This window comes from Dasypus novemcinctus, chromosome 16, assembly GCF_030445035.2.
Source record: "Dasypus novemcinctus isolate mDasNov1 chromosome 16, mDasNov1.1.hap2, whole genome shotgun sequence".
Taxonomy (NCBI): Eukaryota; Metazoa; Chordata; class Mammalia; order Cingulata; family Dasypodidae; genus Dasypus; species Dasypus novemcinctus.
The window spans coordinates 38,967,232-38,982,524 of NC_080688.1; the positions used below are offsets into that span (position 1 = coordinate 38,967,232).

General features: G+C 37.0%; 1 protein-coding gene across 1 annotated transcript in view; it reads left to right on the forward strand.

The window, feature by feature from the left end:
• Positions 1-14,440, forward strand: part of RIOK3 (RIO kinase 3) — a 28,032-nt gene extending 13,592 nt beyond the window's left edge. Inside the window, exons 8-13 of the mRNA XM_004465115.5 lie at positions 3,507-3,704; positions 5,087-5,246; positions 7,337-7,417; positions 7,511-7,600; positions 8,496-8,603; positions 12,055-14,440. Coding sequence (XP_004465172.2) covers positions 3,507-3,704; positions 5,087-5,246; positions 7,337-7,417; positions 7,511-7,600; positions 8,496-8,603; positions 12,055-12,162 — 745 coding nt within the window. The 3' untranslated portion in view covers positions 12,163-14,440. The remainder of the gene's footprint in view (positions 1-3,506; positions 3,705-5,086; positions 5,247-7,336; positions 7,418-7,510; positions 7,601-8,495; positions 8,604-12,054) is intronic.
• The last annotated feature ends 853 nt before the right edge of the window (positions 14,441-15,293 follow it).

Here is a 15,293-nt window from a genome sequence, read left to right on the forward strand (position 1 = left end):
CCCTGTCACAGGCCTTCTCACAGCATGGCAGCTTACTTCTTCAAAGCCAGCAGGGGACGTGCTCACTCCAGCCTGCTAGGACTTGTATAATGAAACACAGTTACAGGAGTGGTTATCCCATCCCTACTCAAGGAGAGAGGTGGGAATCTTGGGGGTTTCCATCACTCTCAGGTTGGCCAGCAATCAGCATTAAAGAGTACACATTTATACAAGTGACTCCTTGTGTGGTATAGGAATAGAGAACAGAAAAAGATCATTGGTAGGCACATTCAGGAAAGCTTCTTGATGCAGTTAGATCTCAGTTTGGGTTTTTTTGGGTTTTTTTTTTGAGGAGAAAAGAATTTTATTAATGGTCTTGTAAAAATGGGCACACAACCTGGATAAAATGGGCAGTGCCTCAGTCTGGGTTTTAAAATAGGCAAAATACCAATGTTGAGTGAAAAAAGCTAGGTACAGAATATATACAGTGTACCATCTATTGAATGTTTATGATCATACAGAAAATAATACATATATTTTATACATGCTTCTATATATGAATACTTATGTATATGTCTTTCTAAAAGTACTAAGAAGACACCACCAAACTCATGATAATGATTGCCTCTGGAGAGGTAGGGTGAGGAAAGAAATTACCTCGGGTGGTAATCAAAGGAAACTTTAGATTTATCTATAATGTTTAATTATTTTTTTTTAAAAAGGAAGTTGAGAATGGGAGGATTAAAGTTTAGGCAATGAGGAGATTGACAATAAAGAGGATTAGAAGGAATGTCTTCCAAGGTAATAGGAAATAAGCAGTTTATGCAAATTGGAGGAAGGCCTTCAAAACTATGCAGAGGGAGGTATAATTTGCTAAGAAGGAAGTTTTGTAGTAGGAAATAAAATAAGTTGAGCTCTATCCTGGTGACCTTCCAAGTAGGGAATCTCCTTTTTGGTGTTTTCATAGGGCCTTTATCCACCTTATGTTTAAACCATTCCAAAACACTACACATCTCAAAATCTAGCCTATTCTGTCTATAACATCTTTAAACTATTGGAAATTTCTTTCTGGTATTGAGTTTCTTGTATGTCTCCCTGAAAATTGATTTCATCAGTCACCAAATATTTGAGCAGCTACCGTGTGCCAGGTATTCTAAGTATTGGGAATATAGCATTGAATGGTATTGGAAAGCCCCTGCCCTCGTAAAGAATATGCTTTCCCTACCCCAGCCCAAACCCCTCCAAGGTAATGGTAAATAAAACAAGAAAAAATATCAGAGAAGTGCTATGTAGATAATTAAAATAGGGTAATGTCATAGTGACTGGTTAACTACCTTTAATTAGGTAGACAGGAAAGACTTATCTGATAAAGTGGCATTTAAACTAAGATTTGAATGGTATATAGGAACACTACAAAATTGGGGGAATGGAGCTGATGTAGCTCAAGTGGTTGAGTGCCTGCTTCCCATGTATGAGGTCCTGGGTTTGATCCCCAGTACCTCTTTTTAAAAAAATTGGGTTGAAGAGCCTTCTATACCAAGAGAACAAGAGCTAATACTATTGCCTTAAGACATGTACAAGCCTGGTTTGTTTGAAGGACAGTAAGAAAGCTAGTATGCATGGAGTCTAGTGTGTGGAGTGAGGAGTGGACTAGAGAAATAAGCGGGGGTTGGACCATGTAGGACTGTGTAAGCCAGGAGTCTCCTTTTTAAGTGCAGTGAGAAGCAAAGATGTCATTTGAGTTTTGTTTTTAAAACATTACTCAAGACTGCTGTGTGGGAAATAAATTCTAGGAGGGCAAGGGAAGCAGCCCAATCAGTTAGAAAGCGCAGTGATTTAAATGAGAGATGATGTAGGTTTCGACTAAGAGCATGGTAGTGAAGTGGAGGGTAGGCAGTGAAGCAAAATGTTTTGAAGTTGGTCAGTGGTACATGCTTTTGGACTGGCTGTAGGGTGTGAGAGGATAGATTCTTGGTAGGGCAGCTAGGTGGTGGTGCCATTTTCCTTAGATGAGAGCCTGGGGAAGCTTTAGAGGGCATTTATTAAGAGTCTTGTTTTTGACATGTTAAGTTTAAGATGTTTACTACAATCCAAGTGATGTCAAATAGGCAGTTGGATAAATGAGCCTGAAATTCTTGTGAGAATCAGATCTGGGTTAAATGGAATCTAGCAAAATGAAATTTCCCAGGAAGAAAAGGTAGGTAGAAAGAAGAGGGGAGGCTAGTTAGAATCAGCTGGAGTACTCTAATCTTTTAAGACTAAACCAAGGAACATGAGTCAGCTGGGAGGAGATGGTATAGAAGGAGGTAGGTTGTAGTTTGATTCAAATTCTGCCCTCTGGAAATATAATTCCTTTCTTTTCCAGATTAACATCCCTTCAGATATTTAATGGTAAAGTCTATCTCATGTTCTATCTACCTCCTTTTCACTCCTGTTGCCACTGCCATAATTCAAGCCCTTTTAATGTCTCACTACTGCAGGACTACTGCAGTAGCATCATAACTGGGCTCCACATCTAGCCTACCCTCTCATTACCATTCACCTGATATTCATGAAGTGTGTCTTTGAAAGCTCCCTGCTTAGAAGCCCTCAGTGATTCCCCACTACCTATATTGGTCTGTCCAGGCATCTCACTTAGGCATTCAGTGTACTTTATAAATCTGCTTCCATCCTGTTCCTGCAGCCCAAACTTCTTTATTTCCTCTCTCCAGCCTACCCTTAACTGTAGTATTTATTTTTCCACAGACATGTCCTGTTGTTTCCCACTTCTGCTTTTGTTAATACTGTGATGGCACTTGTTCAAATACTGAACATTGTTCTGTTTCTGTTTCAGAGACCACCTGTGCCATGAAGCTTTGCCTGACCTTTTTTTTTTTTTTTTAAGATTTAAAGATTTATTTATTTATTTCTCTTCCCTTCCCCCCCCCACCCCGGTTGTCTGTCTTCTGTGTCTATTTGCTGCGTCATCTTCTTTGTCTGCTTCTGTTGTTGTCAGCAGCACTGGAATCTGTTTCTTTTTGTTACGCCCTAACCCCTGGGCCAAGTCCGCCACCCTGACCTTTCTAATCAAAAATGACTAGCCTATTCGTGTACTGCTTTTAGTCTTCCCTTCTGCGTGAATACGTACAAGGCAGGGACCCCTTTACTAACCTTCATATCTTCTAGGAGTGAAAGAGTTATAAAAAAAAAAGCTGTTCTACTTTGTTTTTTTTAGTAAGTCTTATATGTGAACCATCCCAGGTGGTAGACTGTAGGCTGTTTTAAAGTGCATATGCTTTTATTTTCCCTAAGTTTCATTCCATACTCATTATGTGAAGAACATATATTATACATTATTGAAAATCAGTTGACACTTTATTTGAAAGTATGTTTTTAAAAAATTCTGAAGTTTTATTAAGATAGAGAACTTGAAGGCTTAAAAATAAAAACAGGTTTGACATCCCTGAGAAGGCATAGAATCTTAAATTTTGATATTGTTTTATTAGTGATCTGACTGCTTATACTGCCTTTTTTTTTCTTCCACTTAGCATGGAGGATGCAAAGGAAGATAGTAAAGTTATACCTGCAGAATGTGCCATCAAGGTATTTAAAACAACTCTTAATGAGTTTAAGAATCGTGACAAATATATTAAAGATGATTTCAGGTTTAAAGATCGCTTCAGCAAATTAAATCCACGTAAGATCATCCGCATGTGGGCAGAAAAAGAAATGCACAATCTTACAAGGTAAAGAAACTCATTGTGCTAGAAGTAATCCCGGGTAATTACTTTTCTGTCATAGGACTCCTACCAGTCAAAAAAGTTGTGTTTTCTTTTAAATTCACATACAGAAATCATGTAAGTTCTTGAAATTCTTATTTATGATGAAAATGCTATTTTTTTTTCTTTCCTCAGTAAGTAAAAAGTTGAAGAAAATTAAGGCATTTTTGCCTAAGACATTTCTTCGTTGATCTAAACACTATTTTTTAAATTGTCATTCTCAAGAAATAAAAATTCCAGCTTCCAATTAGGTTTATAATAAATAATGATTTTCCTTTTTGTTTAGGAAATGTTTGCTACAGCTAATATTTGTTAATTTGCAGGGGTGGGTCTTACCAGTCATTGCATTTTGCTTTAGTCTATTAGATTTGTTTTTCAATTTTCTAAGCAGTTTCTTTTTACTGTGTAATTTATCATCTAAATAATTGAGCAATATTTCTTCCTCTTAATAAGCCTTTCCATTATCTTAATCCAGGGGTTCTTAACAAGTGGTCTGTGAGTTTGAATTGAAATTCACAAACACATTATTCTTGTGGGGATGTGTTGTTGCGGGTGTGATATATTTATTAAATAATACACAGTATATAGTGTGGGCTTAGTAAGGGTCTGTGGTTTTCACCTGACTGGCAAAGGGTTCTATGGAACAAAAAAGGGTTAAGAACCCCTGTATCTCTTGAAAGCATAGTTTTAGTTTGTTCTCTTCTAAAGATGTTTGCTTTCAAAAATAATTATCCATATTTATTGAAAATTTCTTAAGTAGAAGTATTTTCAAGAGGTCTTGCTGGCCTCCAGTATATTTTCTATCCTGAAATCTCACCGCCCTTCCTTTCTTAAAATTCTGCAACAGTCCTCTATTGTCTTTAGTATAAAATTCAAAGTCTTTTGTGCTATGGAGCCTGCCTCTCTAGAGCCTGGCCCTTACTCCTACTCACAGATGAGCTGTATTGATTTATAGACATTTCTCAAAAGGGCTGTGCTCTCTAAATGCCTTCATGCATTTGTATAAGCTGCCTTCTCTAGCATTTCCTCATACCTTCATAATGTGGCCAATTCCTGTTCTCCCACCTCTTTTCTAATAAGCCTTTCCTGATTTGTGCTCTCACAGCTCCTACCACACCTCTGCTAATGCCTGTATCATGCTGCACTGGAATTGTCCCCTCACTTGTCTGTCTTTTCCACAGATCATAGGTTCCTTAAGGGCAAAGGCTGTGTCTTAGTGTCTTTGAATTCCCACATTTCCAGGTAGAGCATATTGCTAATTCATTGTAGGCTTTGTCTAGAAATTTGTTAAATAAGTAAAATATTTTCTCATCTGATCTCTACATTCTTAATCATTTCTTTCTGTATAGAATGCAGAGAGCTGGAATTCCTTGTCCAACAGTTGTAATGCTCAAGAAACACATTTTAGTTATGTCTTTTATTGGCCATGATCAAGTTCCAGCCCCTAAATTAAAAGAAGTAAAACTCAATAGTGAAGAAATGAAAGAAGCCTATTACCAAACTCTTCAGGTAAGTTGTACCTTTAAAAGCATACATACACCAACTTTAAATATTTCCTCTAAATTGGTTCCTAAAATTTCCTAAAATAATACCATTTCAAGGTGATGTAATAAGGACAAACTGAAATTTGTGAAAGAATGTTAATATTAAAGAGTTGTCTTTATATCAATATAGTGATGTCTTGAGTATTAGAAAAACTAGAGACTTATGAAGCAGATATAGTCTCCATTGTTAGCTTTAGTGGCATAGAAGCATGAAGCTGTTATTCACAAAACTTAACTAAAATTTTTTTGTTTTTGCTTCATGTAATTGTTTAATGTACAAAGTTTTATAGGAGTCTTTGAGTCTTTAAAAAACAGAACAGGGCTGAGAGGATTTGAATGAAACAAACAATTAAAAAACCAAGATGGAAATAATACTCTCAATTCTTATTCATTTCCACACTTTTCCAGTTAACCTTATTAATAATGCTACATGCATTAAGCATCAGCTCCCATTCTTAACCACATTTAGCATATATAGTATGTCTTCTTGAATGCTGTAGCTGGAACAATGAAGGAAGTACCTAGAATTGTTGAAAATTAGAGGGAAGCAAAGAAAGTAATGATCAAAATTAAATGATAGGAAATGGTTTCCTCATCTGTGCAGGTGTTAGAGTTGGAAGGTACATATCAGGATCTTAAAGAAGTTATTCATGCTTTGGAACAGCAGTTGAATTCAATCTGAAGTTCTTCTGGCTTAAGAAAATGCTCCTAATACTGTGGTTGTTCCTCTGTATTGTTTTAATTGAATAGTGAAGAAATTTACATGCTTTTTATGCAGTTGCTGCATGAGTTGTAATGTCACGGAGGAGCTGATGTGAATGTAAAGATGTTTTACAAACTAATTTTTAAAATATAGCTAGAGAGATGATCAACTTTCTGACTCTAATAGGAAAACATTAAAAATACATTCAGGGGAGTAAATGTGGCTCAAGTGGTTGAGCCTGCTTCCCAAATGGGAGGTCCCAGGTTTGGTTCCTGGTGCCTCCTGAAAACAGACAACAATAAGCAAACAAACGAAGGGACCAACTTAGGGGAGCCGATGTGGCTCAGTGGTTGAGTGCTGGCTTCCCACATATGAGGTCCCAGGTTAAATCTCTGGCCCTGATACTTCAAAAATAAATAAACATTCAAGGGGAGCAGCTGTGGCTCAAGCAGTTGAGTACCTGCCTTCCACATGGGAGGTCTCAGGTTCGGTTCCTGGTGCCTTCTAAAGAAAAATGGGCAAAAACGATGAGCAAAACAAACAAAAATCAAAGAGCAGAGAATGAGCAAGAACAAAAGAGCAAACAGAAGAGGGAGCCAGCTCAGGAGCTGATGTGGCTCAGTGGTTGGACGCTGGCCTCCCATGTATAAGGTCCTGGTACCTCAAAAATTTTTTGAAAAAGTACATTCAAGTCCATTTTTCTGATTTCTTTGGGAGTGGGTTATGGCTGGGGAAGAGATAAAGTAGTGAAGTGCCTTTCCTATTGAGTTCTATGAAGGGTGGGAAATAAATGCATTAATATTGATTTGTACTGTAAGGCTAGGGATCACCATCACTAATGAATACATAATGCTACTTAATTTATAAGAATATCTCTTACCCACTGTGTCTGGCAGCAAGTACTGTTCACCTTGGAATTGTATATAATCCCATAGAGGTTTCAGTGGGACATTCATCCTTTTATGAAAGGAAGTTGCTTACGTAGGGCCTCTATTTAGTGACGCAAAATGTTTAGACCACTGATAGGAATGAATTACATCACCGTGGATAGGGATGTTATCTTACCCATGTAAGATTCTAGATCTACCCCTTGGCTTCCTACTCTCCTTACTGTCACAGGGGCAAGGAAGTTGAGTTTCACATACTCATCTTGCTTTTCTCCTCCATTGTCTCATTGCTCCCCCATTCTACCTAAAGGAAAAAAACAGTCCAATTCTAAACTGTATAAAGTACAGGAAATAAGTTCTTTAACCTTGTTTTACTTCTCCTAGAAAATACATACATTTAAGTTATATAGATAAATTGTAATGGTTCCTTCATATCCTTAATGTTTACTGAACCTTTTTCCCCAGATGATGCAGCAGTTATATAATGAATGTACACTTGTACATGCTGACCTCAGTGAGTATAACATGCTGTGGCATGCTGGAAAGGTGAGAAGCATATTTTGTTAGTGGTCTAATTACATTACTTGAATATAAATGATTGAATATAAATAAATCACTGTGTGCTCTGTATCTAAATAGGTCTGGTTGATTGACGTCAGTCAGTCTGTAGAACCAACCCATCCTCATGGCCTGGAGTTCTTGTTCCGAGACTGTAGGAATGTCTCACAGGTAGGCATGTAAGCTAATGTATCTCTTGTTTGTATTGTGGGATGTAACAGGTCCATATATTTTTCATATCCTTAAGATAGGCAAGATGACCATATTCTTAGAAATTAAAAAAGTGATACCATCTGCTTTCAAGATCAGGATATGAAGATCAGTTTGTCAGATAAATCATTTTCAGCAAGAATTTGGTTCCATGCCTAACATTTGGGCTATCAAATTAAATTTCCAAGGGAATAAGTTTTCATTTTGGCTCCATTTATTCAGGCAAGTAGACTTTTAATTTGTGCAAAGTGTTTAAATGGAAGCTGGCAGAGAGTAAGCCCGCATACTTATTTGCCATTATTATTATCATTAAAAGGAGGTTAGACAAAAAAAATAAAAGGGGGGTGTTTGGTCTTCTTAATGAGATAGTGTTTGTTCACTGTTACTGTGAGGCAGAGTAAAGAGATGAGGAGAGTTTAAACTCAGCAATTGTGGGTCATGTTTGCCTTTTTAAGGGAAATGAATTGTTAGCAACAGATTCAGATAGGTAAATGATCTTGCTAACTGATAGAATACCTTCCTATTTGAAATAACCTCTGAGCCTGCTTGAAATTTTTAATTCTTGGCTTCGTGAATGTTTTGACTCTACAAATTCAAAGCAATGCCAAGCAATTTTATACATACCACTCATTTTATACATATAGAAAGTGAAGTATGATAACATAAATCCAGAAGACAGAACTAATGTGTGAGAGAGGACAAAAAAGCAAATAGAATCTGAGCAGAATTAAACTTGAAGTGGGCAAAGCTATGATGTAAAAATTATGGAAGGAATTCAGTGGCATCTTACAAGTATACTGTGTCCTATTGTTAGTTTTAGTTTCATCTTACTGACATCCTTGTATTTCTTTATTAGTTTTTCCAGAAAGGAGGAGTAAAGGAAGCCCTTGGTGAAAGAGAACTCTTCAATGCTGTTTCAGGCTTAAACATCTCAGCAGATAATGAAGCTGATTTCTTAGCTGAAGTAAGTGTTGTACGCCATTTTTCACCTTTTTGGTAATGGGGAACTAGAGAGAGTAGGTAACTGAAACCCAGAGCTAATTGAATTCTCTTTCCTTCAAAAAACAAAATGAATTTGTAATTTTTCTTTTCCTGAGATATTGCTTTCAGTTCCTTCCAGTGCTTACAACTTAAGATAAATAGCAAAACATTTCTTCTAAGACTTCAGTTTGGTTAAGACAGACAACACATTTTTAATATACTCTTATTTTCTCTATTTTATGAATGACAGAGTTGACTGGTGAACATTCTAGTTGATACCAAAAAAAGCAGTAACTTGTGGTCCCTGCCCCTTACTGTGAACACAGAAATTTAGAAGTCATTATCCTTAGAAATACCCAGAATAGAATACAGAGCCATAAAAGAATCCTTCTCCTGAGTAGCTCTCTTAAAATGGAACAGAAACTAAAAACTGAAACAGCAGCTAATTCCAATATTTTATCAGGTAGTTCAACAGAATGATTATAAAGTCCTGTTCCAGAACTCCCAAATATGACTTGTTTGGTCAGCTGTGCACAAGGCCAGAGGAAACAGAACAGGAAGATGGTAAATCCAGCCTCTAGTGCAGTACAGTTGCTCAGTAAGTGTTGCGGTGCCGTCCAGCGGCTCCGCTCCCGAAGAGGTAAGGACGAACAGAGCAAGACAACACAGTGACTGCTCTGGAGATGCAGGCTGGTGGTGCAGGTCTGATTTATTGAGGAAGTGTAGTAGCTTTTATAGACCGTGAGGCAACGTGCAAGTAGCTTACTGGCTATGCTAATTTAGCAAGGCTGATTGGTTCATGCGCTCTAGTTGCTGGGGGGAAGGCAGATTTCCGAGGGACATGTCCACTGCATGCCTCGGCGCCATCTTTTGTGTGGAACCCCAAAGGCCTTATAGAGAGGTTTTCCTACATCTAACAAGGCGTTGGTGGCTTGCCCACAAGTAAGTAGGTGTTTCTTTTGTTGAATCGATGTTGGAATTTCCTTTTTTCTATTCTTTGAAAGCTTTGTAAAGTACACAGACATACTGATTCCAGCTGTTAGCTTGATAAAGATTCAGGCATGTCTTGGAGATATGGCGGCTTCAGTCCAGATCCTTGTAATAAAGGAATACTGCGATAAAGAGAGTCAGGATTTTTTTTTGGTTTCCCAGTGCATGTAAAAGTTATGTTTCTACTACTGTGTAGTTTCTTAATAGCATCATGTCTAAAAAATGTATATACCTTAATTTAAAAATACTTCATTGCTAAAAAATGCTGTAATCATCATCTGAGCCTTCAACGAGCTGTAATCTTTTTGCTGGTGGAAGGTCTTGCCTGGATGTTGATGGCTACTAAGCAATTAGGGAACTGGTTGCTGAATGTTGGGGTGGCTGTGGCAATTTCTTAAACTAAGACAGCAGTGAGGTCTGTGGTGTCAACTGACTCTTCCTTTCATGAAAGATTTCTCCGTAGCATGCAATTATGTTTGATTACATTTTACCCACAGTAGAACTTCTTTCAAAACTTGACTCAGTCCTCTCAAACCCTGCCACTGCTTTATTAACTAACTTAATGTAATATTCTAAACCCTTTGTGGTCATTCAACAGTGATTACAGCATTATTGCCAGGAGTAGATTCCATCTCAAGAAACCACTTTCTTTGCTCCTCCATAAGAAGCAATTCCTTATCCACTCAAGTTTTATCATGAGATTGCAGCAATTCAGTCACATCTTCAGACCCCACTTCTAATTCTAGTTCTGCTATTTCTAACACATGTAAATTACTTCTGCCACTTGAAGTCTTGAAACCTCAAAGTGATCTGTGCAAGTTGAAATCAACTTCTTCCAAACTCCTCTGAATGTTGATATTTTGACCTCATCCCATGATCATGATTGCTCTTAAAAGCATCTATAATGGGGAAACCTTTCCAGAAGGTTTTTCAATTAACTTTGTCCAGATCCATTAGAGATATCACTATTGATGGCAGCTATAGCTTTATAAAATGTTTTTTTCTTCAGTAGATTTGGAAGTTGAAATAACTCCTTGATCTGTGGGCTGCAGAATGGATATTGTGTTAGCAGGAGTGATAACATTCATCTCATTGTATATCTTTATCAGAGTTCTTGGGTGACCAGGTGCATTGTCAGTGAGCAGTCATATTTTGAAAGGAATCTTTTTTTTCTGCGCAACAGTGGGCTTTAAATATTCAATAAATCATGTTGTAAATAGATGTGCTGTCATGTAGGCTTTGTTGTTCCACTGATAGAGCACAGCTTGAGTAGATTTAGCATAATTTTTAAGGGCCCTAGGATTTTCAGAAAATTAAATGAGCATTGGCTTCAACTTAAAGTCACTAGCTGCATTAGCCCCTAACTCCTCTCTAGTTACGAAAGTCCTAGGTGACATATTTTTCCAAAAGAAGGCTGTTTTGTCTACATTGAAAAATCTGTTTTGTGTAGCCACCTTCATCAAGTATCTTAGCTAGATCTTCTGGATAACTTGCTGCTTCACCTTGAACTTTTATATGATGGAGATGGGTTCTTTCCTTAAACCTCATGAACCAACCTCTGCTAGCTTCAAACTTTGCTTCTATGTAGCTTCCTCTCCTCTCTCAGCCTTCATAGAGTTAGGGCCTTCTTCTGGATGTTTAAGGAAATGTTGTGCCTATCCAGACCACTAAAACTTGCATATCAGCAATAAGGCTGTTTTGCTTTCTTGTCATTTAGGTGTTCATTAGAGTAGCACTTTTCATTTCTTTTAAGAACTTTTTCTTTGCATTCACAAGTTGGCTGTTGGGCACAAGAGGCCTAGCTTTGGGACTGTCTCAGCTTTTGATATACCTTTCTCACTAAGCTTAATCATTTCTAGCGTTCGATTTAAAGTGAGGGATGTGCAACTCTTCCTTTTACTTGAATATTTAGAGGCCATTGTAGGGTTATTAATTGGCCTGATTTCAGTATTGTTGTATCTTAGGGCGTAGGGAAGCCTGAGGGGAGAGAGCAACAATTACAGTAGTAACATCAAAGATCAAAGATCACTATAACAGATATAATAATGAACACTGTTTGAAATATTTTGAGAATTACCAAAATGAGACATGAAGGGAGCACATGCTGTTGGAAAAATGGCACAAGTAGACTTGCTAAACTCAGGATTACCACAAACGTTCAATTTGTAAAAACCACAATATCTGCAAAGCACAATAAAGTGAAGAGAGATTAAATGAGGTATGCCTGTACTAGATATTGACCATGGTAACATAATCAAGGCAGTAATATACATGTATATGAGTATGTGCGTACACACATACTCTTCTGTAGTTCTAATTAAAGATGCTAATTCAGCTCATTAGGGGTGACTTAGTTTTTAAGAGTAGAAATACTGGCTCAGTCAGAAATATGATTTATGTGAAATAGGATTTTAATAAATAGATTCAATGTATTAATTTTGCAGATAGAAGCTTTGGAGAAGATGAATGAAGATCATGTTCAAAAGAATGGAAGGAAGACTGCTTCATTTTTGAAAGATGATGGAGGTCCACCAGTACTATATGATGAATAACACCAGTACCCACTGCTGTTAAATGTTAACACAGTGGAAATTGTCAGCTGCCAGTGGCAAGTGAAGTTATGGGTGACTTGAAAAACCAAAAAAGGAAACATGAGGAGTGTACAATGGTGCTTCTGTGGTTTTTTTGTTTTGTTTTGTTTTTTCCTTGTAACCCATGTGCCAGGTATGTGGAATTTTAGCTCGGCATTGAGAGAATAGAATGTCACTACCTCTCATGAGTAGGATAATATAATTCTTTAATAGTTAACCTGCTTTTAAATGATTTATGGTACAAAATGTTTTGATGAGAATTTTTAAAACTTAGGTAACATTTCCAAATATGGGAGGAAAGGACATAGGTATTTACAATAGTTTCATTACAATATATTTGCTTTTTTCACCTCCCTATTTTGTGATGCATCTTTCCTCAAATATTTTGTTGGCCTAAACTAGCCCCTCATAATTCTTTTTCCAGAACAAAAATTTCTTGTCTTTCAGTTTGGTGTTAAAAATGGAAATCTGATTTCAGAATAGCTGATAGAAATAGACCTAAGCAATGTTATATTGATACATCATGAACTGAATTCTACTTTCTTTGTACTTAAAGGCATCATGGCTTTCTGGAAGAGATAAATATATAAGAACTTCTTAACTCTCCCATTTTTTTTTTTTAACTTTCAGTTTTCCTACATTTATGTAAAATGGTTAGGAGCAAGATGTAGTGGTTCTACATTTATAATGAAAATGTAAATTTTCTGGAAGGACAGAATTGAAGACTTAACCATGTTTGATATAGCTAAATGAAATCTAAGAAATGAAATTCAGTTTACATTTCACTCAAACTAGTTATTGATTTTTGAGAGAAATATGGTAAGCTAATAAAAATATTGAATAAATGAGGAAAAAGTAAATGAGGAAGTCTATGTAAAGCAACTTGTGTACCAAATTAATGAACTAATTTGAACTATCTGGTCCCACTTTTAATACTTTTTAGTACTGGCTGGACTCCCACTAGTACGAAAAAAGCACACACTGCACTTTTGCCACTGGCTTTATTAGGAATGAAGCTCACTACCTACAATGGCATGACTCTTCCTCGTACAGAAATCAGAACCACTATTAAATCCAGTCTTTCTGACTGATAATAGAAAGTAAAAACCTGAACATTTAAAGTTTTGAAACTTTCTCCTGTTAACATTATTTAAATGCCAAATATGTTCTTTCTAGGGAAAAATATTTATTTTTGTTTCTGTTGTATAGCTTTTAACTTCATTTCAGAGAAGTGTGATTTGGGGTAGATACTCATTACATTTCTGAAATGCTTACTATGAAACAGATAATTGGTGATTATTGGTTTTATAAAAATTTCAGAGAACTATTTAATTTTTAAACCATTAACTATTTAAAACTTTGTTTTGTTTTCTAACATACTCTGTTTAACAGAGCAGCAAGTCCTTGCTGTGTGGCATTCTTGGGAGTGTGCTATGAACATGCTTTTTAAGTAATTAAAAATTAAGAGATCATTTTAGAACTGTTTTTTTTGTGTGGTTTCTTCCTGTTCCTTATATAAACCAAGTTCTGGCACCAAGTCACTTTCTCTGCGTAAAATTAAGCAATGCTATTTTAAGCGGTTTTCACCCGCAACGTCTCATATTTAGATTTTACTCTTAAACGTACTCCTTTACATTACAAGTAAGTTTTCCTCTCATAGATTAGGGAATAAATTATTCACATAATGGAAAAAGTGGATGTGTATGTTTAGGTATGTAATATCTCATTGTGATACTAATTTTTGTTTAGACATCTCTTCATGTGCTGCTTGCATTTGCATGTCCCCTTTAGTGAAATATCTGTTCACCTTTTGCCCATTTTGTAATTGATCTGTTTGGTTTTTATGGTTGAGTTTTGAGTGTTTTTTTATATATTTTAGATATAAGACTTTTGTTTTGGACATGTGGTTTGCAAATATTTTCTCACTGTATAGCTTGTATTTCTATCACAGCACAAAAGTTTTAAATTTTGATAATGTCTGATTCATCAGTTTTTTCCTTGTCATTATATCTAAGAAGTCTTTTCCTCACCCTAGGTCCTGAAGATATTCTCTGTGTTTTGTCCAAAAGTTTTATAGTTTTACATTTAAATCTGTGGTTCATTTTGAATTCATTTTGGTACACAGTGTGAGGTTTAGGGTGAGGTCATATTTTTGCCTATGGATGTCCAATTTTTCCAGCACCACTTGTTGAACAGACTATCTTTCCTCCATTAAAATTTTTGCACCTTTATCAAAAAAGAATTGGGCATATTTGTGTTGGTCTATTTCTTTAAGGACTCCTTTAAAAATACATAGAACCATTTACATCTAAAAACATTTTAACAATTCCTAAATATGATCAGATATCTACTCAATATTCACATTTCACCATTATCAGTGCAATTTTAAGATGAGGAAAGTGGGGCCTCAATTGTGACAAATCTAGGCAGCTGAGCCTGTGATAATGCAGCTGAAAATATAGGCTTTACTCTTTTTTTTAAGATTTCTTATTTCTCTCCCCTTCCCCTGTTGTTTGCTCTCTCTGTCCATTTGCTTTGTGTGCTTCTGCGTCCACTTGCATTATCCAGAGGCACTGGGAAACTGTCTTTTTTTGTTGCATCATCTTTCTGTGTCAGCTCTCCATATGTGCAGTGCCACTCCTGGGCGGCTGTGCTTTTTTCCATGCGGGCAGCTCTCCTTACGGGGCGTACTCCTTGTGCATGGGGCATCCCTTCACGGGGGTGCCCCTACATGGCACGGCTCTCCTTGCGTGTGGCAGCACTGTGCATGGGCCAGGTTACCACACAGGTCAGGAGGCCCTGGGGATTGAACCCTGGACCCTCCATATGGTAGATGGATGCTCTATCAATTAAGCCACGTCTGCTTCCCAGGCTTTACTCTTATTGGGCTAGGCAGTATTTCTCAACTGGGTCAATTTCACCCCCCACCCCCACCCATCTCCCAGAGGACACCTGGCAATGTCTGGAGGCTTTTTTGGTTGTCACAACTAGGTTGGTGCTACTGCCATCTAGCTGGTAGAGGCCAGATAAGCTGCTAAACATCGTACAACACACTGGACAGCCCCTTCAACAAAGCACTACCTGGCCTAAAA